General features: G+C 36.9%; 1 protein-coding gene across 1 annotated transcript; it reads right to left on the reverse strand.

Annotated features, from left to right (window-relative positions):
* Positions 1–426: 426 nt before the first annotated feature.
* cnpy1 (canopy FGF signaling regulator 1) lies at positions 427–24,004 on the reverse strand. Its single transcript, XM_028471913.1, has 6 exons — positions 23,871–24,004; positions 23,219–23,320; positions 22,913–23,028; positions 8,845–9,054; positions 7,860–7,956; positions 427–561 (listed from the first exon to the last, which is right to left on the reverse strand). Exons 2-6 carry the CDS (start codon positions 23,310–23,312, stop codon positions 521–523), a joined length of 558 nt encoding a protein of 185 aa, XP_028327714.1. The 5' UTR covers positions 23,313–23,320; positions 23,871–24,004; the 3' UTR covers positions 427–520.
* Positions 24,005–26,576: the final 2,572 nt, after the last annotated feature.

Raw genomic sequence — 26,576 nt, forward strand, 5'->3', positions numbered from 1 at the left:
CCAGGCACAAACACAACGTGCACTTTGTCTTTAGGGTTACAGCAGAGCATTCAGCCCCACTGAAGACATAAAGCGTTCTACAGAACTCTGACCTGGTACAGCATGTAAAGGTGTGCACCTGTTCTTTCTCAACCTGCTCCACTCACTCCTCTCACTTCATCCTGTCCTTGTTCCTGCACTGACTTTGTCTCTCTGTACCAAAGAAGGACAATTCCTATCACAGCTGGATGTTATCAGGCTCCAGTTGTCTTTTCTTCTCTATAACAGTTTTTTTTTGGTGGCTTCAAGCTTTGTTAATCAAGTTCTGATGAAGTTATATTAATATTAGGCTGTGTTTTCCCCTTTCTGATAATAGTCATTGACCCTGATAATGAAATGAATGAAAGAATAAAGTGGAGAGGGAGCTAAGAAATGATCATGCTGCAGTGCTGTGAAAATTCCTCTTTTTATTTGATGTTAGAAAAAACCCATTAACTGGTTAATAAAAACATGTAAAACATGTAGTGTTCCTCGGGGAACTCTACAACTCCTCGTTTGTGCGGCCGCTGTGTGTGCAGTAACCTGAAACACAGAGAGAGACAGGAAACGTGAGAGCAGGTCAAGGAGGGTAACTTAGTTATTTAGTGAAACATTACTCTAATACAGTGGATCACAATTATCTTCTATTGCGCCCCCCCTTTAAAGAGTGAAAATTGTTTAGCGTTAGGGTAAAAGTTAACAATAAGGCTAAATAAATATTATAATATAACATTTAATTTTTATTTTTTTCAAAATTTTTCAAAAAACCCCATTGTTTTAAGGGGCTGTCTTGCCCCTGCCCTCATTTGTCATGATGTCACATGCCCCCAGGGAGCGCCCCCCACCGTTTGGGAACCACTGCTCGAATATGACCACTTTTTAGAGTAATGAGTAATCTAACGTCTTACTATTTCCAAAGCAGTAATCAGATTAATGTTACTAATCCAAATCACTGTGAGTTATTTTTTACGTCATTTTCTTCACGTATGAGACAAGTCAAGTTTTCAGCATGAGGGCGCCTCCCGTGTTACATACTCAGACTAAATATTTCAGGTAATAATAGTTTGTCAGGAGATACATTCAATTCAATTTAACTTTATTTATATAGCGCAAAATACAACAAAGTCATCACAAAGCGCTGAACAAAATATACAGTAAAGTCCATAGTAAGAAATAAAGAACCCAACAAGATCCACATGTTTGGTTGTTGACGTTACTGTTAAAAATTCACTTTCAATAAATTTATTTAGCAAAACCTGTTGTTATCTAAATGTTGAGGTGGTGGGGGGTGTTGTCGGAAGCTGCTTAATGTAACTAATAATGTACTTTGTAAAGGAGTAATCAGATTACTTTTTCAAGGTAAACAGTGAGGCTCAGAAAATGATCCCTATAATGAAACAGCCCAATAACTTCAACAGTAAGAACTGATCATGCTGCCGCTTTCTATCGTTAGATGCAAACACTTTGAGTTTCCATACAAAGGATATTTGAGGATTAGTTTATTTTTAAATATTTTAAAGAACAAGTTCTGATGAACTACGGCCTCTCCCCGCTGAATAACAAGTACCACGTTTCCGAGAATTCAGTCAAAGGACTCAGTTCCACCGAGTAAAACAAATCAAATTGTGTGACGTAAAATCTTAATCTATGTTGAATCGCCTTTGAAACGATATAACACACGACTATGTTCCGATAAATTTAGAAACTAACATGCGAGTCGTAATCGTAATCTACGTTGAATTACCTGTGAAGCGATATATCACACAACTATGTTGCTAATAACTTGGAAATTACCGGAAATGGGGGATGGGCCCCTGGGCCCCATATGTACTGCACTTTGATTTAAAGTGCAATACAAATAAAATGTATTATTATTATTATTGTCATTTAAAAAAAGGGCTAAGGAGATCTAACGGAGTCATTTGAAAAATGGGGCCCCCGGGATCCCCTTGGCGCTCCAGTGATACATACGGTGTAATGGGCCCCATTTATATATTGGTATGTGCCAATGATTCGGTACCACTAACCGTCGTAATATTTGACTCGCAAGTAAATGAGAAATGGACTTTTGTTTTTTTTGGGGCCCTAAATCAAAAATTGGGCTCTGAGCGTCGATGCGTACACATCCGTAGATTATACTTAAATTTTAGCCCGAGCCATTCTCGAATAACAGAGGAGTAACAATTTTAACTAATGTACACAACAACAACAACAACAAGAACAAAAGTGAGTGGTGTTTTGAGTCTGGTAGCCCAGCCTAATAAGTTAAAACCCTGCACAGACTGAGGGAAAAGTAGAGGAAAGCAGGGTGAGCAGACAGAGAGCAAAGAAGAACAGTGGTTACACTTTAAAGTTGTTCATCAGTTAGTTGTTCATTAAGTTGTAAAGGAAAGTAACTGCTCCTGAAGAAGATGATTGGTCATGTAGGGTCTATACTACTAAGATACTGTAGATAATTATATCCTGGATTTATCTCAGTGAGCAGGCATCACTTAACCAAACGTTCTCTGTCAGACAGAAGCTGTCCTACTAATCTAGATTACAACTTGCTAGGTTAAGCGTGTTGATTTCAGCCTGGTTACATGCAGAGGAGGAGAATACAGTGTCAGACCAATCATAGAGAAACTGGAGAAAAATTTACATCACAATGATGCTGCGTTCAAGCAGATCAGCCTAAATCAAAAGGTGGTATATATTTATTTTTTATAGAAAGTGTCTGGAGGTACGTTAAACGTAGCCGTAGCCCCCGGGACTATAGGATTTCGTTAACGTGGGTTCGAATCCCACATTTGACAAATATTTTTTATCATTTTAACATATTTCACATGGCAAATTACACCTTTAAAAATATATATCCGACAAAAATGAACAGTTTAGGGTTAGGGATAGAGTTAGGGTTAGGGATAGGGATCATTACAGAATACATGAATGAATGAATGTATAACAGTAATCAATTTATCGTTCTGAAAGCGCCTGATGCACGCAGGCTTTATCAGCTGACTTATTTTACTTTATCAGTCCATCAGATAACAAATTCTAAATTTCCTATCGGATGTTATCGGATTCATCGATGTCTAATTATTCTCTTTCCTGTCAGCGTCACATCAGATCCACATAGACGTGTTCACAATGATCCTCCTTTTATTGGGCAGGTTGTTTTCTAATATATTTGATTGGTCAGGAGACAGGGCTTTACCACTCGCTCAGATCTTGGCCAGAACAAAGCCTGGTTCCGACCAGGTTAGGTGTTCAGCCTAAGTTACCATGGTGATTTAGCTCCGTAAAACGTTAGCCAGCTTCGTAGTCCAGCACACACTGATTAAATCCCGGAAGCTAGCGTGATAAAAGGTAATCTAGCTTCGTAGTACAGCGCCTAAGTGAGTGTCTTTGTTTATAAACAGGAGAGGTTTAAGAGACAAATTATTGTATCGACATCACAGACGTTACAGCCAAAAAGACAAAAGCCAGGGCCTGATCAACTCAGGCTGGGTCGCCTGGCGTGAGTGTCTGATGATACGACCCAAAATACCCGATGACCCCGGGATACATCACTGATGATGTATCAGACTCCAAGAGCGAGAGAGGCTCCCACCAGGGGGCGTAGTAGCATCCCTGCCAAACACTGTGAGAGTAAAGCAGCAAGGACGCACTCTACTGTTTTTGCAGGAAAATCAAAACGCATGAAAACGCATGAAAACGTGAAAAACGGTTGCAGTAGAGAACAAATCTCCTGAGTTGTCTGAAGGTTTTGACATTCTAATCGTTAAAATCGGACAAAAACTGTGGAAGGAGATACACAGAAAAATGTACGGACTAAAATACAACAACAAGGTAGAGCAGGTAAAATATGTATTGAACACCATTTTCCTCAGTAAATATTTTTCTAAAGGTGCTGTTGACATGGAATTTTCACCAAATGTCGGAAACAACCCATGTAATCCACACACACAAAGAAATCAAACCAAAGATGTCCATAAATTACGTTATGTGGAACACAGTGAAATGACACAGGGAAAAAGTATTGAACATGCTTATTGAAATGTATTTAATACTTGATACAAAAGCCTTTGTTGGTAATGACAGCATCAAGACACCTCCTGCGGAGAAACTAGTGTCATGCATTGCTCAGGTGTGGTTTTGGTCCATTCTTTCACACTTCAAATGTTGAAGGTTCTGTGAGCCTCTTCTATAAACTCTGCATGATCTTTAGTTCTTTCCACAGATTTTTAAAATTGGATTCAAGTCAGGTGATTGGCTGGGCCATTTTAGCAGCTTTATTGTCTTTCTCACTATCGGTATGATTTGCAACAATAAGGTTGCAAAGGTCTGGGGTGAGCTCTTTGCTCTTACCCATCATGAGATGTTTCTCGTGTGACACCTTAGTAATCAGACACCGGCCGTTTCTCAATTTTAAGTATGCATACTTTGTACTTGTGAACTCCTGGGTATGGACTCGTGGGAGCACACTTGGAGAACGGACTTGCGGAGTGCTCAAGCGCGGACATCGCATACTCGTCGTTATGGGACAAAGCAAACTTCCTGACATCGTTGTGCACAACAGTGTGGAGTACGTGCGTTCCACTGTAAACATCAAAGAAAATAATATGTATCATTGAGTAGATGACATTGTTGTAAATATGAATTATTTTGTGAAGCAATAAAACACTCGGTGATAAATTTAAAAAAAATAACAAAAGTTAAAATACAATAAATGTGTGTGTGTGTGTTTTGTTTAATATATTAACAGTCCCTATGAATAGGTAATCTAGTCATGGCTAATTGGATGGTAAAAAACACCTGTGACAAAATCCTAAGAGGCAACCAGGCAATAGGTGATATACACAATTTGTCCAAACAAATAACGGATCATTTACAATGGATCACACAGGTGCCCTTTACCACATAGATAATTATAATAAATAAAGGGAAAAGGAAAAACATATTTACAAAATAGTAATAATATAAAATTAACATAAAATAAAGAATAATATGGCTATTAATGGGAGAAGGATGAAGTAGATAAATACATTTGTTAATTCAATGATTAATGATAATAATTGAAAAATAATAATAAGTGAAGAAGAAAAGGAAAGAACAAATTTACAAAATGGTGGTAATAATAAAGGAATCATGCGCGTGTCCTAAGTGCATGCTGGGAAATATAGCTGGCGGAGTACGTACAAGTCTCCTCTGATGCATGCTCGGTAAAATGGGCGGAGCAAGTTCTCATATGGGGATTTACAGCGGACTTGCTGAGAAGCGGACTTTGAATTGGAACAGGACTTGGGCCGCGCGTGATGACGTTTCACGAGTCCACATAAGTACACAGATTGATAAACCACCTTCTTTAAGGCCATCAGTTGGAGCTGCACCAGCTGATATGAATTAGCACTAATAAGGGGAAAGACTTTCTAATTAGTGGTTGATTTCAGCTGGTGTCTTGGCTCTATGTTCCAATACTTTTTCTCTGTCATTTCAAATGATTACACATAACTTCATTTATCTATAGTTTGATGTCTTTGCACGTGTGGATCACATAGGCTGGAACCAACATCTCGTGAAAATTCCTTGTCAATTGCACCTTTAAAAATATATTTACTGATAAAAATGGTGATGAGTTCAATACTTGTTTTACCCGCTGTATATTGCATTTAGATCAGTGGTCCCCAAGCTTTTTTGATTCGTGACCTCATTTTGATATCAAGAATTTCGGTCGAACGCAAAGACATTTATTTCTAGATTGACTTTCTGATCATGTTTGTTATACTGTATTGGGTCAATAACATGACACCTAAATATTCTGTCCAACTGCATTTATTTTAAATGCATAAAAAATACCAAATATGTAGTTACTTAGATTATATGCCCACACTTACCGAAGATTTTTTTTTTTTAAATGTTGCTTACTAAATTACGTCTGTAATTTATTCCGTTATTCAAAGTGTCAAAATATCATGTGGTACACCTGTCTGGCCATAAGTGCTGTTTTGAAACAATCTTTAAAATGACTAAATCTATTCATATTTATTTTCTGCCCTATTTTAGTCACATTATAGTATAAAATTACAACGTGTTTCTATTTTTGTTCCCATCATAATATTCATGCAAACCCAATTACACCCTTTTTATGAAAGATATTGATCAACATAGTAGCCAGGATTAGAGACAAGCTATGCCAGCCAGCTCAGATATTTTTAACTGCATTCTTCAATTATTAATACCTTGATGTATATTTTACAAAGGGAAAGTTTACAATATAGTTGTTTAGGATTGTGCGTTGTTTTAATTTGAAAAAGAACAATAACTAAAAACATTCAAAAATGCATTGCCAAGTAGTATTTTCTTTATTCTTTATCAAGTACTAGACATTTCAGGCAACCCCATTTAAACTCCAGGCAACCCCAAAGTTGAAAAACACTGATTTAGATGGAAATACAAGTTAGATTCCTAACCTTTGCCACCAAAAGCTCACTTACACGAAATTAGTGCTGAGGTTAGTTATAGACTGGTGAAGTGTAGAGTGTGTTAAACAAGCTGTTTGTTACAATAGTATATAGTATATAGCATATCAAAGCTTCCTAATACTGGATATTACAAAAAGTACAGCTTTTAGAGAAAGGAAGAGTGTAGCTTTAGCTGCAGGATCTACACTGCAGACAGCTTATCATGTAGTCTGAGGTTTTAAAGGTATAAGACATTTTTAATAATTTGTAAAAAAAAAAATCAGCAGTTAGTTTTTGGTATTTGACATTTGAATAGAAGTACAGAGTGTGAACAGATGCACCATTTAATGATGGTTCACTTGAGTTATAGCCTGTAAAAAAGTGAAAGTAAGAACACAAAAAATGTGTCCATATATTGTTATTATTGTAACACGATTTAAAATGACTTCCTCTTAAGTTAGAATTTAAGTTTTTCTTTGTGTTTATATTTTGTATATGGAATCTGAAATATCCCTGTGGGCTGCGACCCTGAAAAACAGGAACAAGCAGGTCTGAAAATGAATGGAAAGAGTGCATATACCACCTGTTACTACACATGGCAAGACAGACTAGAGTACAGAAAATCTCACACAAATACAAAGATACAGACAGATATATTAGAGGAATGAAATGATAAAAAGAAAACAAAAATCAATCCATTGCCGTAATTATTTGCGATTAACCGCATTTTCTGAATTTGTAAATGACACATTGAATCAACAAGCTATTGCACAGAATTCTATGGGTATCTTCAAACCAGTGACTCTAAGATTACAAGCCTGCATCCTTAACTGTTATACCACCATTTTATTAAATAAGAGAGAGACTAATTAAATAAAGTACACAAAAAATCTATAACGTAAAGGTTTTCCAACTGTTATCAATATCATTAATAATTCAAATATTGTACTAATATTCCTGTTATTATTCAGTCTAGAAGTGTTGCACACAGGCGTCTGTGCAGTGATCTGTAGATTCACAGACACACAGACAGCTGTTGTTGCCTACAGAGGAGCATTGGTCACATGTTAGCGCCACATACAGAGTGTCTTTATCTGTCTTTTGTCAACTGTTTGTCATCAGCAGAGCAGATCCCTGCTGTAGCCCTCAGTATTTCATCCCATACCAACGAGGACCGGTGGATCACCATATAGTGTTGTACTTTGAAACACACCAGATCAATTTAGTGCATCTTTGCACTCACTTCCATTTTCATGGAGAAAAAAATTGTTTCTAATTTGCTTAAGTTTCCCTTTACCATGAATAAATAAAACACACATTTAGTTTTGCTCGCCTTTGTTAATCATACACGTTTTTACTTGAACGAATCTCTGATAATAATACAACAGAAGCTCCTACCTGAGATATTGCTGCAGAGATGATCATGCACATTTTCCCCGTCCTGACTCAACACGGAGATGATGTCATCCTCGAGCTCCTCTGCCAACGTTTCACACTGACACACACACACACACACGCACACGCACAAAAATCAGCAATCAGAAACTTTCATGTCATCTTATTTTATCTTTATCCATCTAAGCTCACATCATTTTATCTTTTGTGATCTTATTTTAAAGATGCTTCACGACATTACTCACATTTTTACTAATGTAGACTACCTGAATGTCTTCCAAAAGTTGTTCTCATAAATCCTCTGACAGGGATTTCCAGACAAAAAACTGTTTAAAGTAGAAATTGTGGCTTGAAACCTTGTTAATGACTCCACCAATAACTATGGGTTTGTTGTCAAATGGCCATGAGAATTGAAACATTTCTTGCAGCCCATTGTGGGATTTGGAATCCCATTGAAGAATGCAAAGATGGCACCAAAGCAGAAAAGTTTCTCTAAGAAGGTTTGGGTTTTTTTTTTACCTACAGTAAATTCTTGTGTTTCACAATGATTCGCTTCACGACATTTTCATCATTAATTGACGTCACTCCGATTCCGGCAGTATTCGTGTTTTTTGATCGAAGCCACAATATCAACATCCTCCATCCGTGAAAACACCAGAAATGTAACTTTACGGGTCACACTGGCATCAGTAGTGATTACTCTCAGCAACAGTTTAAAAATGTGAGTTATGTGGCAAACCATGTCATTTTATCTCATGTCATTTTCTCTTAAGTAATGTCATCTTATCGCATCTCATGTCATCTGAATTACTGTGGTTTTATCTTATCTAATGTCATCTTTTCTTACCTTATCTCAGTTTATCTTACATCATGTCATCTTTCTCATCTCGTCTCAGGTCATCTCATTTTATGATTGGGAGGTTTGGCATCCATCGTCTGATCCCAAACTCATTTTCTACAGTTTCTTGAATTATTATTCGACACTTACTGCAAACACCAGCTTGGAGGACGACTCCATTCCGTCAAACTGGAAGTTTTTAAAGTCGGGGAACTCGCTGCGGTCATTGCTGCGGGGAGCAAACCTCCTATAGCGCTTCTCCTGTGTGTCAGGGTCGACGTATAGGGCGTAGTCATTCATTTTCTGACACACGCTTTCAAGAAGCTCACTGAGGTGAGTCTCAGAGCGAGCCAACGGCACCTGAACACACACAGAGGGAAGAAACCGTCAGCTTGGGGACAATCATTTATGAAGTACCATTGAGGAGGACACACAGGCCACGGTGTTCAAAGGATGACTCAGCAAAAAAATAAAAAAGTACTCAGGTTGGCCCGAGTGTAAGATGCATTAGGAATATCTACGCAGTGCGGACCAACCGTCTCCACACTTATTAAACCATGCTGAAGCCTGACATGGTCACACACTAAGGTCAAAGAGCAGGTTTCCAGTGTTCCCAGTGGAGACGCCGGTCAGAGGGAGGCTTGGCCCAGTGTCAGCTGGTACACCGTGGGGCTCAGTACGGGGTCAGCAGGGTCACCTCTTGTTTCCGCTGGTTTTCTTCTCCCGCACTGGCCAACCTCACCCTCCAACTTTGACTTTTAACCCTCTCCACCTTTCCTTCCAAAACTTCACCAGCCTCTTCCTGTCGTGCCCTCTGGAACAAAGCAGAGAGTCGGAGGAGTCTAGACGGGTAGGGACAGGTGGAGCGTCGCTTCCTCCATCCAAGATAATATTTGAGGACAATGGTGGATGAAGGCCAGTGGTGAAATCTAATGATTATTAGGTTTATTATAAAGCTTTTTGTCATCAGAACAACCCCATCACCTTTACCCCAGTGGAGTAAAAAGATGTGCCAGTATTGAGCGGTATGATTCTGTGATTGCAGGAAGCAGCTCATCCCCATGTAATACAGTCATCAAGTACTATTAGTATTATTCAAATATAACAATCCATGAAACCAGCGATGGACCCAACAACAACAGGATTCAATGAGCCCAACAGAGGAGAGTGAAACTAGTTAAACCAAAAGGTCAATGAAGTAGTTGGGACATACTGACTGGTTTGTTTGCATTCATCTGGCAAAAAAAAAAATAAATTATGTTTAGCTTGAAGGGTTTTGATCCCAATATTTATCTATATGTTGAGTAATTTTAATTGTTTAACATCTCATTCCATCTGCAGCTTTTGTCTGATTTTGTAAATCTTAAAGAATAAAATCTGACGCATGCATTAGGTTCATACAATGCACTTATTTGGGGTTTTTACTAACAAAGGTCCCTTTTCTTCCATCTGAACTTGTAGTGTGAACAAACTGTGGCTTTAAGTTGTACATAGAATGAAAAAAGTTGGACAACAGCCCGACCAACGTGGACAGAAGTCTGAGCTCCATCAGCGCGTCATTGAACCGCTGCTGCAGTTGATGCGCTCACCTCAGGGTGCGCACTACTGGTCACCTCCCCGACACAGCACTCACCACCCTCTCAGGCCAAGGAGTAAACAGCACAGATAAATTATGATGCAGGCTATAGACCCCTTAATGGCCCACGTCACGAGTGACATCACAACTCTAGCTGGAGGCAAAAGACAGGAAAAGCCGCTGGCTAAAGACTGAGGAGGCTAGGTATAATAGGTGTAATGTTACAGCCTTAGAATGTCTTCTTGTTGTTTGTTTGGGTGCCAGAATAAGAGGAATAATGTAAGTGGACGTAAATTAAAGTTTTATAGGATTCCAGCAGACAATCGTGCTCAGAAAAAACAAAGACAATTGTGGTTGAATGCAGTAAGCAGAAAAAACTGGACAGAGACGATCATCAAAAATGCTAGCGTTTGCAGCGCACACTTCATATCAGGTAAGAGATACATAAAACATTTGGTCCAAATTAACTAACTTGTAACTGTGACCCAACTGGGACATAGCTGGCTCAAAACTATGAAAGAAGATGACGGGAAAATGTGTTGTCTTTATCAACGCGTTAGCTAGCATGTAAATGCTAACCCGCGTAAACAAAACAAAACATTGCTGATAGAGGATCTGTCATGCTCTCATGTCAAATATTTTACGCTTTCCCTAAAAACAACACAATGTCATATCAACAAACAACAGAACAATCGTTACAGCTAGTGTTACTACAATACAACTAATCTAAACCCAGCCATGCAAGTGCAGTTTGCTGTTAGAATTGTATTGTTTTCCCAATTTACGATGGCCCAGGTGTCGTACATAGCGCTCTTCTTGCCTTGGCATTGGCTAGGCAAAACTTGGGACACAAAGATCCGTACGTAAGTTGTTGTAGAGTATTGTTTGAACATGACCATTAATAACATAGTTGTAGGCATCCAGCGATTTATACGCTTTGAGTTTTTCTCTTACACTTGGTGTCTCGATTAGGTACATGTAGATGTCCGGCCACTCCACCCTCGGCAGCCCCGACAAGTCTCCATGCATGCCACTCCCACAAGGTGTATGGGTCAGCCAGCCTGCTACTATCCGCTAGCATTAATTCAGTAAAATAGCTGTCTCGGTCCTGCAGAGAGAGTGAGGCCAGATTTGACTGGGAACGCCCACTTTTAAGGGCGTTTCTGGGATGAAGGTACGCATTGACGGCTTAAGTGGAGGAGGAGGGGGGGGGGGGACAGCGTGGAGCCAGAATCTTTTCTGACGCACGCACATGGAAAAACTCAGTTACAACTCTTTTGCAGCTGGTGTTATGGTTTAAGTGGCGACTATTGTAACTGGTGACTCAAATTCGTCAGTGTAGCTTTTTGCTGTAGTAGGAGTTGATATGTTTATACTATTTGCAAGTACTGTGTATATATATATATATATATATATATATATATATATATATATAGGGGCCTGGCGATATGGACCAGTATTCATATCTGGATATCTTTAGGCCATAGGTGATATGTATGATAATCTAGGTTGTTATTCAGTTGTCTCCTACTTTTTTTTTTGCCTGAGCACTTTGTATATTCAATTTGTATTCAATCATTTTTTTCTTTTAACCTGTTGAAAAAAATAAAATACACAAAATTTACCACCAGCAGCACTTATGGCTTTTACTCCCATGTAGGGGTGAAATGTGTGAGTAAATTCTGTAGTGTGGCTTCATTCAGGGCAGGCCTGAGTTGTTGAAAGCTGTTTTTAGAGCACTGACCCATTTAGTATTTGGTTCCTTTAAGACAGATGCAGGAGGGGCCACGTGAGAGGTGTGTGAACAGAGCTCCATCAGCTGCAGCAGAGGGGCTCAAACACAGCCAGTTTGTGGTGTTAAAAGGAAATACATGCAGAGTGCTTCCAACACTCATAACTGAAGGAGAGGACAACCGTACTGTGGCCCTGAAGTGCAAAGCACGAATGCAAAAGAGAGAACACACGCAACGCAAACATAAAAGACAAACGCATAAAAGAAAACATGATTAGTCTGGAGCATACTGTATCTAGTATCACTTATTAGTAGTATCACTAGTATACTTATGGGGCGACCGTGGCTCAGGTGGTAGTGGGTCGTCTTCTGATCGAGAGGTTGGGCGTTCGATCCCAGTACCTGACTATGTGTCGAAGTGTCCTTGGGCAAGACACTGAACCCTAAGTTGCTCCCAGTGGTCGACTAGCGCCTTGCATGGCAGTCCTGTCCCACTGGTGTGTGAATGTGAGAGTGATTGGGTGAATGAGCTGATATGTAAAGAGCTTTGAGACTGCTTCAGTGTGGTGATAAAGCGCTATATAAAATCAAGTCCATTTACCATTTACCATTTATTATGTATATGTCCTACATGAAAATATCTTTGGATAGCAGCAGCTACGTTTGGTTCGCCGGCAACATTCATAATTGAAAAAGTCAAATGACGGCTTTGTCCAATTTCTTCCAGTTTAAAAGCTGAACGACAGCTGCCTGGTCCAAACAGCGATGTCTCATGTAAACCCCACCCCCACCAACCTCTGCAGGTCTCATTTTTGTGTGCGTTTTCTTTTTTGCATTTTTGTTTTGTCTTTTGTGTTCTATCTTTTGCATTTGTGCTTTGCACTTCAAGGCCACTGTACACCTGACATCTGCACTGGGAGTGAGTGAGTGAGTCTGCGAATAAGGCAAAATGCAAAAAAAATCTTATTGTTTCTCTATCGCCTAAAATAGAGGACTTGCTATATCGCAAAACTCTATATACAATATTGCCCATATATATATATATATATATATATATATTAAACAATGTTTTTTTATTTAATTTTTTAACAGAACATACAACACAAACATCCCCTCAGACAAAGAAAACAAGATGGCAATAAATCAATATTAGTAAATAAATTTCAGTGAACAAACAATTATTCTCTTCAGTCAGTGGCACACGACTTATTAGCCAAAAAGAACATAAACTAATCCCAAGCGTCGACAAATTCTCCATGTCTACCCCTAATCATATATGATAATTTATCCAGCCAGAGGCCGCTCATTAACTCTTCCACACTCCAAACAATGGTGGTTGTGTATTTCTCCAGCTTCGTGCAATCATTTTCCTTGCATGGAGAAAACCAAAGCCAATCATTCTTATTTTCTTTGCATTCACTGTTCTTGTAAAATCTTTGGGGTATATCCTAAGTATACAAATGCTTGGCTTCAGTGGAATATTATTTCCAATCATGCATTTTAAACATTTAAGTACTTTTCCCCAGAAAATTTGAATCCGAGGACACTCCCATAAACAATGAATCAAAGGTCCTTTTTCATTAAAGCGTTTATGCTTAATAATATTATTATTAATAACAATAATAAAATATTTAACTGGTGTTTTTACATGGAAAATTAAGACAAAAGAAAAATAACAAAAACATAATTAGTCACATTCAGGTAAAGAAATACATAAAGGAACAGTAAAGGTAGGATCAGAAAGGAGTGATTAGAGCTGGGTATCATGGCCAGTTTCCTGAATTGATTAGATTCCAATTAATCAGGTTTTAAATCGATTAATCGCAACTCGATATTGATTGACTGATCGTTCAAATTTTACTTGAGTATTAATACAATTCGATTCCAGCACCTATGAATCGATTTTGGAAAATTCCAATGAAATGGATTATTTTTACTCAGCTCTATCAGTGATGTATGGTTTTCTCTACAATGACTTTCCCAGAGTTCATAACCCACACGTCCTCAGTGTTTGGTAAATGTGGATGAAAATGTAACATATTGGTGCGATTGTGATGGATCCAGAATGAGGTTTTCTGAGCCGTGTGGTGTCACAGGAGACAAAGGAGAAGCAGGAGAACTCAACAGGAGCCAAGTGCACAGTAAACACCTCCTCTCCTCTCTCCCTCCCCTGTGCCATCCTCCACTGATCAAAGGAGGAAATCTTCCTTGTCTTCTTTGGTCAAAAGGTGGCGGAGTGCAGAGCGAGGCAGGGGAGGGAGGCAGGGAGAGAGGGGGCGACCGGATTTGGTAACAATGTGGATAAATTATTCTTTGACCTCCTTTGTGTCCTTTCACATGTAGCAGAGTTCCTTTCCGGACCAAGCATTGCGACTACTATACAATAGGGACAACTGTAAGGACAACTTTAGGAGATTTTTTTTTCAAAAGGAAGAAAAGTGTTGAAAATCTGAATAAACTAATAAATTATAATAATGACACCGTTAGCTTGACTTCTAGTTAAACAACAAAAGGAAGTTGTTTTAATACCAAAATTTTTCATTGTACTCTATATATAATATATATATATGTATATATATATATACATATATATACAATACTCTAAACATTACAAAAAATCACATAATGATCGAATAATATAACGATATGATAATATACAGTAATAGTGGAATATAAAATAATATAATAGTATAATGAAATTACAATATAATACATCAATACAATGGTATAATATAATGATAATGTTAATATATTATATTATTACCTACAATAATATAAATATTTATTTTTTAGTTACAGTACATTAAGATAAGATTTTAAACTATCTCTGCATCTGTGTAACTCATGATAATAATATTTAATTTTAGGTTTTATATGACAGTAGATTTACTGCAACAGTTCTACCATCACTGCAGGACCAGCAAAACCAGGATCAGGAGAACCAGTAGCACCAAACCTGGAAATGATTTACATTTAAAATGTATTTTATTAATATCAATACGATTATTAAATATTATTATATTTAATACATAACAATAAAGAAACAACTGTTAAAAAGTAATTTTAAAAAAACAGTGAGGTTAGAAATAAAAATCCTTTGCACGTGCATGTGTGTGTGTAAAACAAAATGCCAGATCTTTAGACAAACTCCAAAATAAAGTTTGAAGCTAGCTAGCCCTTACTTTTTTCAGCATTAAAATGTATTTCCAGATCACAATCACTACATACACCACCTTCAAAATAAAAGCACATGGATCTATTAATCTTTGCTGAAGCCTGAAACCCAGCAGTTCAGAAGATCTGGCTTGAAGCAGCGTGCATGTAAATCCAAACATCTATTGAGTCTTTGAGAGCAACGCAATGCTAAAAAGGGAGGAAGTGAGATAGAAAGCACTACAGCCCAGGGTCAAGGTCATAGGGATGAAGGTCACAGCAAACAGCAGCCGTGAGGTTCACCTATCAATCAATGACCAACGATGATGACTTTGAAACGAGCAGAGATGATCAACTAAACCAATCAAAAACACCCTGACACACTAAAATCTGGCTGATTTTGAGAAAGGGGCGGGACATGAGGTCAAATGATCCAATCAGAAATCATCTCTGTTATATGTTTTGCTGTAAATATACACATCAACAAGGTGGATCAAACCAGTGTTCACAATCAGATGCTTTAGTAAATTGTCCGTTTCCATAGCGATGTCTGTTATTAATTGGTCCGTAGACTTCCAAAGGTAGAAATGAGACTAATTCAGTGATCGAGAGTTTCACAGAAGTTACCATGGAAACAAACAGCCTTCTAGCATTACTAAATATCATTTTCTTCAAAGTTATGTAACTTTTAATTACAGAATGTGTTGAGAGCTTCTTCCTGAGTTATTTACATTAATTGTCATTATTGAAACCCATAAAATTCAAAGTTATTCAATATTTCTATATTTTTTTAAACCTGTAAAAACAAAAAAGTACACATTGTACATCTATAGAGCAATTATTTAGAGTAAGAGAGAGAATAAGAGTTTATGTCATTAAACTTATAGCGGTACAACATATAGAGCAGTGGTTCACAACCTATGAGACGCGACACAAAAGTGGGTCACGGGATTATTACCTGGGGCTAAAAAGAAGATATTGCAATGTGCTTTTATTTTGAAAGGAAAGTGTTTATGCCAACTTTGCATCACTATTAGGAACCTAATTTTTCTACAGCACAGTCAAAATACTTTGTTTTTTGGTAACCATGATAAAATAACTATTTATATACTTCTTTTATCCACTGGAATGCTCTGTTTTAAGTATATATTTTCAATTTCTGCAATTATATACTGTATGTGGTACTTAATTAATTAAGACTAGAAGCCCTCCAGCTTTTTCTAATTTATAGCTAAACTTTTGGGTCACGGTTTATTTTTAAGGTAAGTTTTTAGGTCCCGACCTTTAAAATAAAGGATGTTTAATTTGATCAACACTATATTCAGAAATAATGTTGTTTGTGAAGAAATAAATGTCCAATGAATTTTATTTTTTTACTTACTTACAAATATTAAATACATGTTGTCATTCTCTAGCATTTTTAGACATTCAGACAAAGCGAGAAAATAATCTAAATCTTAATCTAGCCTTGTTTTATGGGTTTGTTTAGTTAGATGTAAATAATAAATCAAAATGATATTATTTATTTTTCAACTATTCTAACAAAAGTGGTTGAAACCAGCGTTCACGGACAGATGCTTAAGTTCTAAATCGTGAGTTTCCGTAGCAACAATGTCCGTCATTCGTCAGTAGGATTTCTGAGGTGGAAATGGGGCTCATTCATTGGTTGAGAGTTTTGCCGAAGTTACCTACTGCGACATTAAATCAAATTGCCTTTGGGGTTATAGAACTAGAAGGCCCACATACTATAAAATTAAGTCATTTGAAGTCTTTCCCAGTGTAAATTCATACAGATATCAGTGAATATATTCCTTTAAATATTAGATTACTCATCACAAACACGTTTCAGCATTAGTGTGAATTTAGTAGATAAAATGAGGCTTGTTGTGGCTGTGGTCCAGGTAAACGTGTGAGGTGGATGATAGAGTGAGTGATGAGCTGATCTTTGCTCGGTCTTGATCTCAGAATCTAAATCTTAATCTTTGTTGAATAATAAGAAAAGCGCACACAATGATGCGGTGTCAGTCCGTCTTCGGCCCGCGGACTCGGGTCCGAGTCATTATCACGCCACGTCACAAACGTGTGTGGATTTAAAGCCGTGGGCTGATGGTCAGAGGCTGATGAAAGGAGCTGTCACTCAGAGGAAGAATGGAGGGTGGGGGGCTGCTCGGGGATGCTTCCCTCTATTCAGCGGCCATTGGACAGGCTGCCATTATTGCACACAGGCCTTTCAGTGCCATTGTTGTGCTGATGGAAACCAATGAAAACCAATAAATTCAATCATAACAATCATAATAAAGTAATTAAAGTGAGGAGAGAGGGAGAGAGGAGCAGATATGTGGTCTTAAATGATGTCATAAAGACCAGACGTTCTCAACGTGTGGGTCAGGACCCAAAAGTAGGTCGTTGACATGTTTTCTATGGAAAATAGAACAAAAAAAGAAGAAAACCTAATAATTCTGTGCTTTTATTTTAAAGGGTATGGTCTATTCTAAATTCTAACTGTAGGGAGCATTCATTTAGTTTTTTTTAGTATCTGACTAGTGCAAACATACATTTTTCTCTTTATAATATAGTTTTTTTGTTTTTTTTATTTTGGTGACAAAAAGTTTCAAAACTAAAATTCTCTGCAGAAATCTACACAATATCGTTTTACCAATTTAATATGTACCTATTGTTTTTGTTTATAACATTTGTGTTATTTTGACTAGATTTTTTATTTCATCTATTTATTGTTTTTATTGTTACTTATTATTAAGTATTCATGAGCAAAAACAGAACAAAACATCATCCATATTAATATGCCAAAAAACTCTTTGGACAATACTTAAGGCCGAGTTTTGGTTTTTTTTAAGAAAAACAAAACTCCTCTAAAGAAATTAAGCAAAATTTTGTGCCCTCTAAAGTCAGAAGTCAGTATGCATCTTCAATCCTTTCAAAATACAAGCCCAATGTCTTTTTTTGTTTGTAGTTTTAGAACGTCATTAATTTTCTGTCTATGTTTTTGAATTCTATTGGCAATTTTTTTACACTTTAAATAGTAAAAATTTGCTTCATTTATATTATTGTTTACTTGATTTTCTAAATTATTATCTAGTTAAAAAAAAAAAAAAGTCATACCCAGAGTGTAGGTATGCTCAGAATAATTAAAAGCATGGTTATGATTTCTTTCTGTCTTTTTTCCCTTTCAAAAACATTGTATTGCTTTTTATAAATTATACATATACATTAGGCCTGTCAACATTTTTAATCGCGAATTATACGATTGCATTTATTCGAGCAGGAGAAAAACAAAAACTACATCATAATTTAAGTTATCACACAGACTGCAACGATTTAAATTGATCTCCGATTAAATTGTGATTTACCAACATCAAAATCAATAGGATAATATATAACTATACAGATATACACACAAGTGCAGACTACCAGTCAAAAATGTGAACACACCTTCCTAATTTCAATGGAAGGATGTGACCAAAATCTAAAATCACTGCTGAAAACCAGTTCGTCCTAAAGGTTGGAGCACAGCTACATTCAGCTCCTCCCCAGAAACCAGTTCTGCTACCACTGAACTCACTCCCACGTTCTGTTCCTTAGAACACAGACCCAAGTGTCATATTAGAACACTTTCACATAAATACTCTAGAACAGTGGTTCCCAAACTTTTCACAGTCCCGTACCCCTTCAGACATTTAATCTGAAGCCATGTACCCCCTACTGCTGCATATTTAAAAACATAATAATGTAATGTCATATACAACGTAGCCCTACAGCACAAATCTGGCCCTTTAGACCATCAAAATGGGCCTGCAGGAGAAAGTTAAAAAGACAGAAAAAAATAATTATCGTCCAGATTGTTCTTGCAATTTGAAAGTACAAATCCTGCAGGGACTGGTATGTCACTTATTATTTGGATATTGTTGTCGCCTTACGTACTTTATGTATGATTTATACGCCGTGTAATGTACACACTTGGGTACATTAATCAGTTTATTTATTTTTTCTATTCACGTACCGCCTATGACAATTTGTGTAACCCTGGGGGTACCTGTACCCCACTTTGGGAACCTAGGCTCTAGAATAAATTAAAAGCCAAACTGAATAAAAGAAAGAAAAACAGAAAGAGTAGATCCTAAATTCTCTTTAGAAATAAAGTTTGATAAACACTTGCTCAAAGAGGAAATAACAAATAAAATCCAGGGAAATTGCTCCAGGACTTTCACAATAAAAGTCCACAGAGATGGTGATTCCTGCAGAGTTTGATTACAGAAAGGTTGAGCAGAGATAAAGCAGCTCGTCCCCTCACGCTGTCACATCTGTGCGCTGTAATATCATGTGTCACTGTGTCAACACGCCTTTGTGCTGCCTCTCATTCTCCATGCATGACTTCCCCAGCGTCACTATGAGATCAGCTCTCCGCTGCAGCTAAGTTCAATGTCTTTGGAGCTGTGAGGAGTGTCATTGTTTGCAGCGGGCAGGTTTAACCTTTGTGTGAGGAAACCTCAGGAAGTCCTACGGTGACGAGGCCAAAGAGCAGAGACTTAAAACCTGAAAATCCTCCTCCCTGATGGCTCCTAAGCTGTGACATCCCTCCCTCTCTGATTCAGGGCAGGTCAAAAGCTGCTGAAAAGGACGGATTCAGGAGGGCATGGGATCAAGGTTCGGACTTCTTCAGTGGTTGAGGAACATTTGATGCTCCCAACAATGCAACAGGTGGAGGAAAGGCACAAATAAAGGACTTTTACTAACCAACAGTCTAAAAATCATTAAAGGCTACAATGATCAGGGTTTAATGCCTGATCTCTGATCACCAATAACCTGATCAATTAGAAATTAGTCTTTGATTAGACCTGGAGCACTAAAACTTTGTTAGTCAAATGTAAATATGAAAAGATTAGCAAGTTTCATGACTTGACTTGGTTAATTACTCACACTGAGTTACCGACTTCATTTTGTAGGCCGGTGTCACGGCCTGAGTTTACCTCCATACTGAGATTATAACCCTAACATAACTCTAACATAATCCAATAAACAATAAAACATGTCCGTTCACTTTGAAAACAAAAATAAACTAAAATGATTTTTTTATTTATTTTTTTTTTTTTTTAAGCAAAAATTTATTTTTCGGCAGAGAACGGATCGGACTGAAATTTGGTAGGTATAATCTATGGATGTGTACGCATTGACGCTTTTAGCCCGATTTCGATTTGGGGACCAGGGGGGCCCCAAAAAACAAAACAAAAAACAGAAATCCATTCATAATTTATTTGCGAGTCAAATATTACAACAGTTGGTGGTACGGAATCATTGGCACATACCGATATATAAACGAGGCCATTACCTCGTATGTGTCACAGAATGGGGTGCCATTTTTCAAATGACTACTCCTCTGTTAGTTCTCGTTAGATCGGAATGCAGTTTGGTATAAACACTCGATGAATGAATATGATGAGACGCTCACAGCCCTTTTTTTTTACATGGGTCCCGGGGACATAGAACATAGTCATGTGACATATCGTTTCAAAGGTAATTCAACGTAGATTACGATTATGCCTCGCATGATTTGATTAGGGGCCCGAGGGCCCACCCCCTTTTTTGGCAATGTCCATTAAAGTCGTTTTCTCATTTATTTGTGAGTCAAATATTGCGACAGTTGGTGGTACCAAATCATTGACACTTACCAATATACCATTACTCCGTATGTGCCGCGGGGGGCGCCAGGGGCATGACTACTTCTGCATTAATGTTTGTTGAATCGGGCTGTAATTTGACATGGATATTCTATGACCGGATGTTAAGAGCCGAGGAGACCTTTTCTTTAACTCGGTGGAACCGAGTCATTTGACTGAATTCTCGGGAACGTGGTAAGTGCAGTTTGGTGCGGAGACGTTCCACGGGCCTGGCCTTAGTTCATCCAAACTTGTTATTACTTTTTAGGGTTAGTAACTAATTTACCTAATTATTTTTTCCATTAATTACGTACTTAATTACACAGTTTTACTTTGGTATTTACCTACAAGGTACCTAATAAGTTACCTGCCTACTTAGTTACTTACCTGCTTACTTCCTTAGTAAGCTACTAAGCTTAGTTACTTAGTTTCCTATTCAGTTACTTACCTACTCGCATAGTTGCCTTTTTATTTTAAATCCTCACTTAATTACCACTTATTTAGTAAACCTACTTAGTTACTTAACTAATTTCCTACTTCCTTAATAACTAATTGCTGAGTTAATGTGTTACTTACCTACTTAGTTACTTTCTAGCATATTTAATAACTTAGTTACATACTCACTTGAGATGTTACTTGTTTCCCGAGTTAAACCGAGCACACAAATAAAGACCAAGGACAGCAAACACCAGATTATTTTTTGTTTTATAAGATTATCCTGTGAAATGAGGTGTGTTAAGAGTGAATTTGATCCGATAATCGGCTCCGAAATGGTTGGGGGTCGACGGTCGATAAATATGAAACTTTTTCAATATTTACGATCGAAATTCATCATGTGTAGGAAAAGCCAACGACTTCCACGTCATGATTCCATGAATTGGGACACAACGGAATGTAGTGGATTGAAAAGCGAGCTGACTGAGGAACAAAATGAACAAGAGCAAAAATCATGATTTTTTTCAGTTTGGGATATTTCCATTAAATAATAGTCTTAAGCCCACCATCATTCCCTCCACTCATATATCCACGTCCGTGTGTGTGGGTGCTATGTTGAGATTATTAAAGCACAGTACAGTACACACAGTACAATCAAAACTGTTCAAAGTCTATTTTATTTTTTTATTTTACTATATGTAGGGTCTGTAACAGATAAAAAAAATTAGAGGTCGACCGATGTGAGATTGCCGATCCAGATACCGATTTTTTTTTTTTTTTTTTTTTAATGTAGCCAATGGCCGATATCTATAAAAGAATATTTTGGAAGCCGATATACAATTTTTTTAAAGCACATTGATTATAAAAGACAATTGAAACACTCATATGATATAAATGTATATATTAGAAATTAAATTAAATACACCAATAGAACTCTTACATTATTGAGCTCTAAATATACCCGTACGCAACCAAGTAAAACAAAAATTCTTATCCTATTAAAGATATAATAGTAATAATATTATATTCTTATCCTATTCTATCGACTTGTTATTTGTAAGCCTATTGGCTTCTACCTTTCCCATGCACAGCACATGCTATTATTATAATTACTTTTTTTTTGTTTTATATTCATACATCCGAATGAATGTTTTTTATGTTATTCCTTTTTTCCTTTAATGGCTACTTTAAATTGATAAAAAAAATAATAATAACAAAAAAAAATGAAATTGAAAAAAGTCCTTACATTGACCCGATATATTGGTCAACCTCTAGAAAAAATATTTTCCGATTTAGAAATCCACTTCACTAAAGGCTGTTTTGATCAGGGTTTTTATTACCAATCACACGATAAATAAAAAATGTGGTTAAATAGTACTGAGCGCTATTTCTCACTGAACTAGTCTTGAAAACACTGGTACAAAATCTGAATAAATCCAACATGAGAAACCACAAGAAGTGATATAAAGAAACAGACTTTTTGCATCAAATAACACAAACCTGTAAAGTTTGTGTGAATCTCACAACTTGTGCCAGGTTACTGACAAAATGAAAAAAAATAAAAACATAATATTATGAAGGAGATTATTATCTATATATACGTTTTGATGTCCTGAATGTACTGCTTTGTCGTGAATGTGTGAGACAAACCTTTTTGTCGCTCATCGTTCCATCAGGGTTGAGTCTGAAACTTCCCACGTTGATGGTTTTCTTTGGATCCACCTGACTGATGGAGTAGTTCAGTTCATCCACGATGGCTCTGCAAGCTGAACACACACACACTGAAACCATATACATCTCACACAAACTTTATCAAACACAAATCACCTGAACAGGCACAGCTATACTTATAACTAACATTTAATATCAATATTTAGATCAGATGTATTTTCTCCTTCTTTGTGTCCTATCTCAACTCATCTTACTGTATTATTAAATGGTATCTTATTGACGTACCGGAGCAGTAAAGCACTTTATCTCTCTTTGCTTGACAGTAGCTGATGAAGACAAACATCAGCACGAGGACAATGTGAAGAATCCATGAGGCCATACTGAGACCTGAGAGGACAGAGGACACGTGACACTAAATATTGTGTCCAAATATTCCTTCTGATGTAAATGTAAAAAAATAATAATAATAAAAAAAAAAGATAAAGGTTAAAAAAAAACAAAACAATAAAATGCAAATAAATTAATATTTTAAACAATAGAATAAATAATTAAATAAATAAATACCGTTATATAGTAAAATTATAACTTCAAGAACAATAATACTTAAACATGAAATAAATAAATAAATAATACCGTACCCTGCAGCATGGCGGCATAAACAGTCAGGTGACTGATGACGACACAAGATCGGACAGGTGTGTTACTGTTGTCAAGTGTAATTCATAGTGCGGTCAGTTTTTATAATTTATTTGTCATTATTCTGTTTATTTGTCAGTTATTGTTTTAAAAAGCTTGCAAAAATATTGTCTGTCTGTCTTTGTGTGTGTGTGTGTGTGTGTGTGTGTGTGTGTGTGTGTGTGTGTGTGTGTTCCAACCACGTTAGTTTCGTTTTACTTTAAACACGTGACCCGCAGGGACATAATGGTTCCCGACTCACCTGGACACGAATCGCGGCCCGGATCTGATGCAGCGATGCTCTGGTTTTATTAGTTACTGTGATAAATATATGACTCCTTTCCTCATTGAGTGACGTGTTGCGTCTACACCGGTAAACCCGTGTGCTCACCTGTGAAACATCCGGTCAAAACTTTCAAAGTAAAGGTCCTGCATCCAGAAAGTTATTTATTCACTTTATCACAATAAAATACACATATATAGTAATAAGAAACGTACACCACTGTAATTAAAAATAAATTGTGCACCTGATTCACGTTTTGTGTTTATTGTATTTATCATAAATACAATAAAAAATTAAAAAAAATTAAAAAAAAAGCTGAAAAACCGATTAAACAACCACTTAATTGGTGTATTTTTGTGTTACTTCTTTTCTTTGTTTAAAGTTTTATTACTTTTAAAACAGAAATCAAGCTTCAACAAAGCATCACCACATAATTCTATTTTTTTGTAAGGAAAGACAAATAATGCATATTTATAGGAATTTAAATGTAATCTTTTGGTGAATGAATAGAAATGGAAGAAAAAAATAAATAAATAAATGAATCATACCAAAATGAAATAAAAAAATAAATAAAAATGAATGACTTGTAATGTAGGCTGCAGGCCAATGATTAAATGTTTTTTTCTTTTTTTCTTTTTCATCATTGACCTAAAAAAACGACTATTTATTCATTATAAATTTAGTTAAATTTAAAATTATTGTTGTTGAGGGGATAATGCCTGTCACTTCCGTTTTCTCTAAATTATTTTCGTGAGCTTTACGTACCGCCCCTAACATGCCACGTCATTTTCAGCCAGCCAATCATGGACAAACCTAAAACGCGTGGACCAATGAAACAGACCCACACACTGCGCTGAAATGCTGAAAAATAAAAGAAGAAGAAGAAGAAGAAGAAGAAGAAGAAGAAGAAGAAGAAGAAGAAGAAGAAGAAGAAGAAGAAGAAGAAGAAGAAGAAGAAGAAGAAGAAGAAGAAGAAGAAGAAGAAGAAGAAGAAGAAGAAGAAGAAGAAGAAGAAGAAGAAGAAGAAGAAGAAGAAGAAGAAGAAGAAGAAGAAGAAGGAGAAGAAGAAGAAGGAGAGAGAGAGAGAGAGAGAGAGAGAGAGAGAGAGAGAGAGAGAGAGAGTTGTAAACTGTACAAACAAAAACAGCCTTTGCTGTTTTGTAAAAACTTTTGTTTGTTTTCACAAAATTTGTAAATGAGGTTATAAAATTAACGGTTTATATCTTTATTCTAATTTATAAAAATGCTGTATTAAAATGTGAGTAGTTTTTAGATTGTATTATTGCTGTGCGTAAAAAGGTAAAATAAATAAATAAATAAATAAATAAAATTAAAATACAACAGATGAAAAAGAATCAGAATAAAAATGAAAAAAATCAACTGAACATATAACAGGATAAAATCGAAAATAGTGAAAAACAGACTTTTTCTTTTGCTCAAATATGAGTACAATGTAGTAAGAGTTCTAAACCGCCTTTATTATTATTATAGCATTTTGAGAGCAATAATTGTTACTTGGTCCGAATCTTTCATTAAACAAAGAAACATCGTTAAGACGGGCTGTTCCCTCCTGAATTTTTCAAAAATCTATTTTATTTTATTTTATTTTTTACAATACGAGGCTATTTCGGTCTTTCATTCCGAATTATGTTATAGTCTATATGGTCCCTGTTTATGACACTGATAAGACTTAAACGCACAATAAGCAGAATGAACCGTGTTTGTTGGTGATGTAGTTTGAAACACACTGTATATTACACACAGAGCGACACAAAGGCACATCTGTTTAGGAGCGCAGTGGCTGGCACAGCTCCACTAGAAGCTACTGAACGTGTCAGGTGGAATCAATTCATCACTCCGAGCCAGGGAATTAACCTTGACGTTCAGCAGCAAGGTTGTAATTATGCATTCACGGCTTTGAATCCTGATTGTTTGTCATTTCCTGCGGCTCACACACTGCTGTGTGTGTGTGTGTGTGTGTGTGTGTGTGCGAGAGAGAGAGAGAGAGAGAGAGAGAGAGAGATTAAATGGGCTGAACTGTGCATTGCACAAACTGACACAAAATACAATATCAGCCCAAGATAGGACAACACGAGACAAGACAACGCAAGCCAGGACCTTATAAGAAGTTATATGACAACAGAAGACAAGACAAAACAACATATAAGACAATATAAGATAAACCAAGTCATTACAAGGCAGTTATTTTTGTTGCTAGAGTCTCAGTATTTGCATTCAAATTATTCTCAAGTATCAATAGTTGAAGTAGAAGTAAAATGAAGTGAAGAGTAAAAGAGGACCAACATGAAGAGGGAGAAGGCAGTATTTCCTTTTTGGCAGTGGCTATCCCTACGGTTGCCGTATCAATATACCGACATTCTATCCGTACGCAGCGCCCCTATTTGGCCAGTTTAGGTCACATGAAAGGTCAGTCATTGGCCAGTTTAGGTCACATGAAAGGTCAGTCATTGGCCAGTTTAGGTCACATGAAAGGTCAGTCATTGGCCAGTTTAGGTCACATGATAGGTCAGTCATTGGTCAGTTTAGGTCACATGAAAGGTCAGTCATTGGCCAGTTTAGGTCACATGAAAGCTCGGTCATTGGCCAGTTTAGGTCACATGAAAGGTCGGTCATTGGCCAGTTTAGGTCACATGAAAGGTCAGTCATTGGCCAGTTTAGGTCACA

The sequence above is a fragment of the Gouania willdenowi genome, chromosome 17, assembly GCF_900634775.1.
Source record: "Gouania willdenowi chromosome 17, fGouWil2.1, whole genome shotgun sequence".
Lineage (NCBI taxonomy): Eukaryota > Metazoa > Chordata > Actinopteri > Blenniiformes > Gobiesocidae > Gouania > Gouania willdenowi.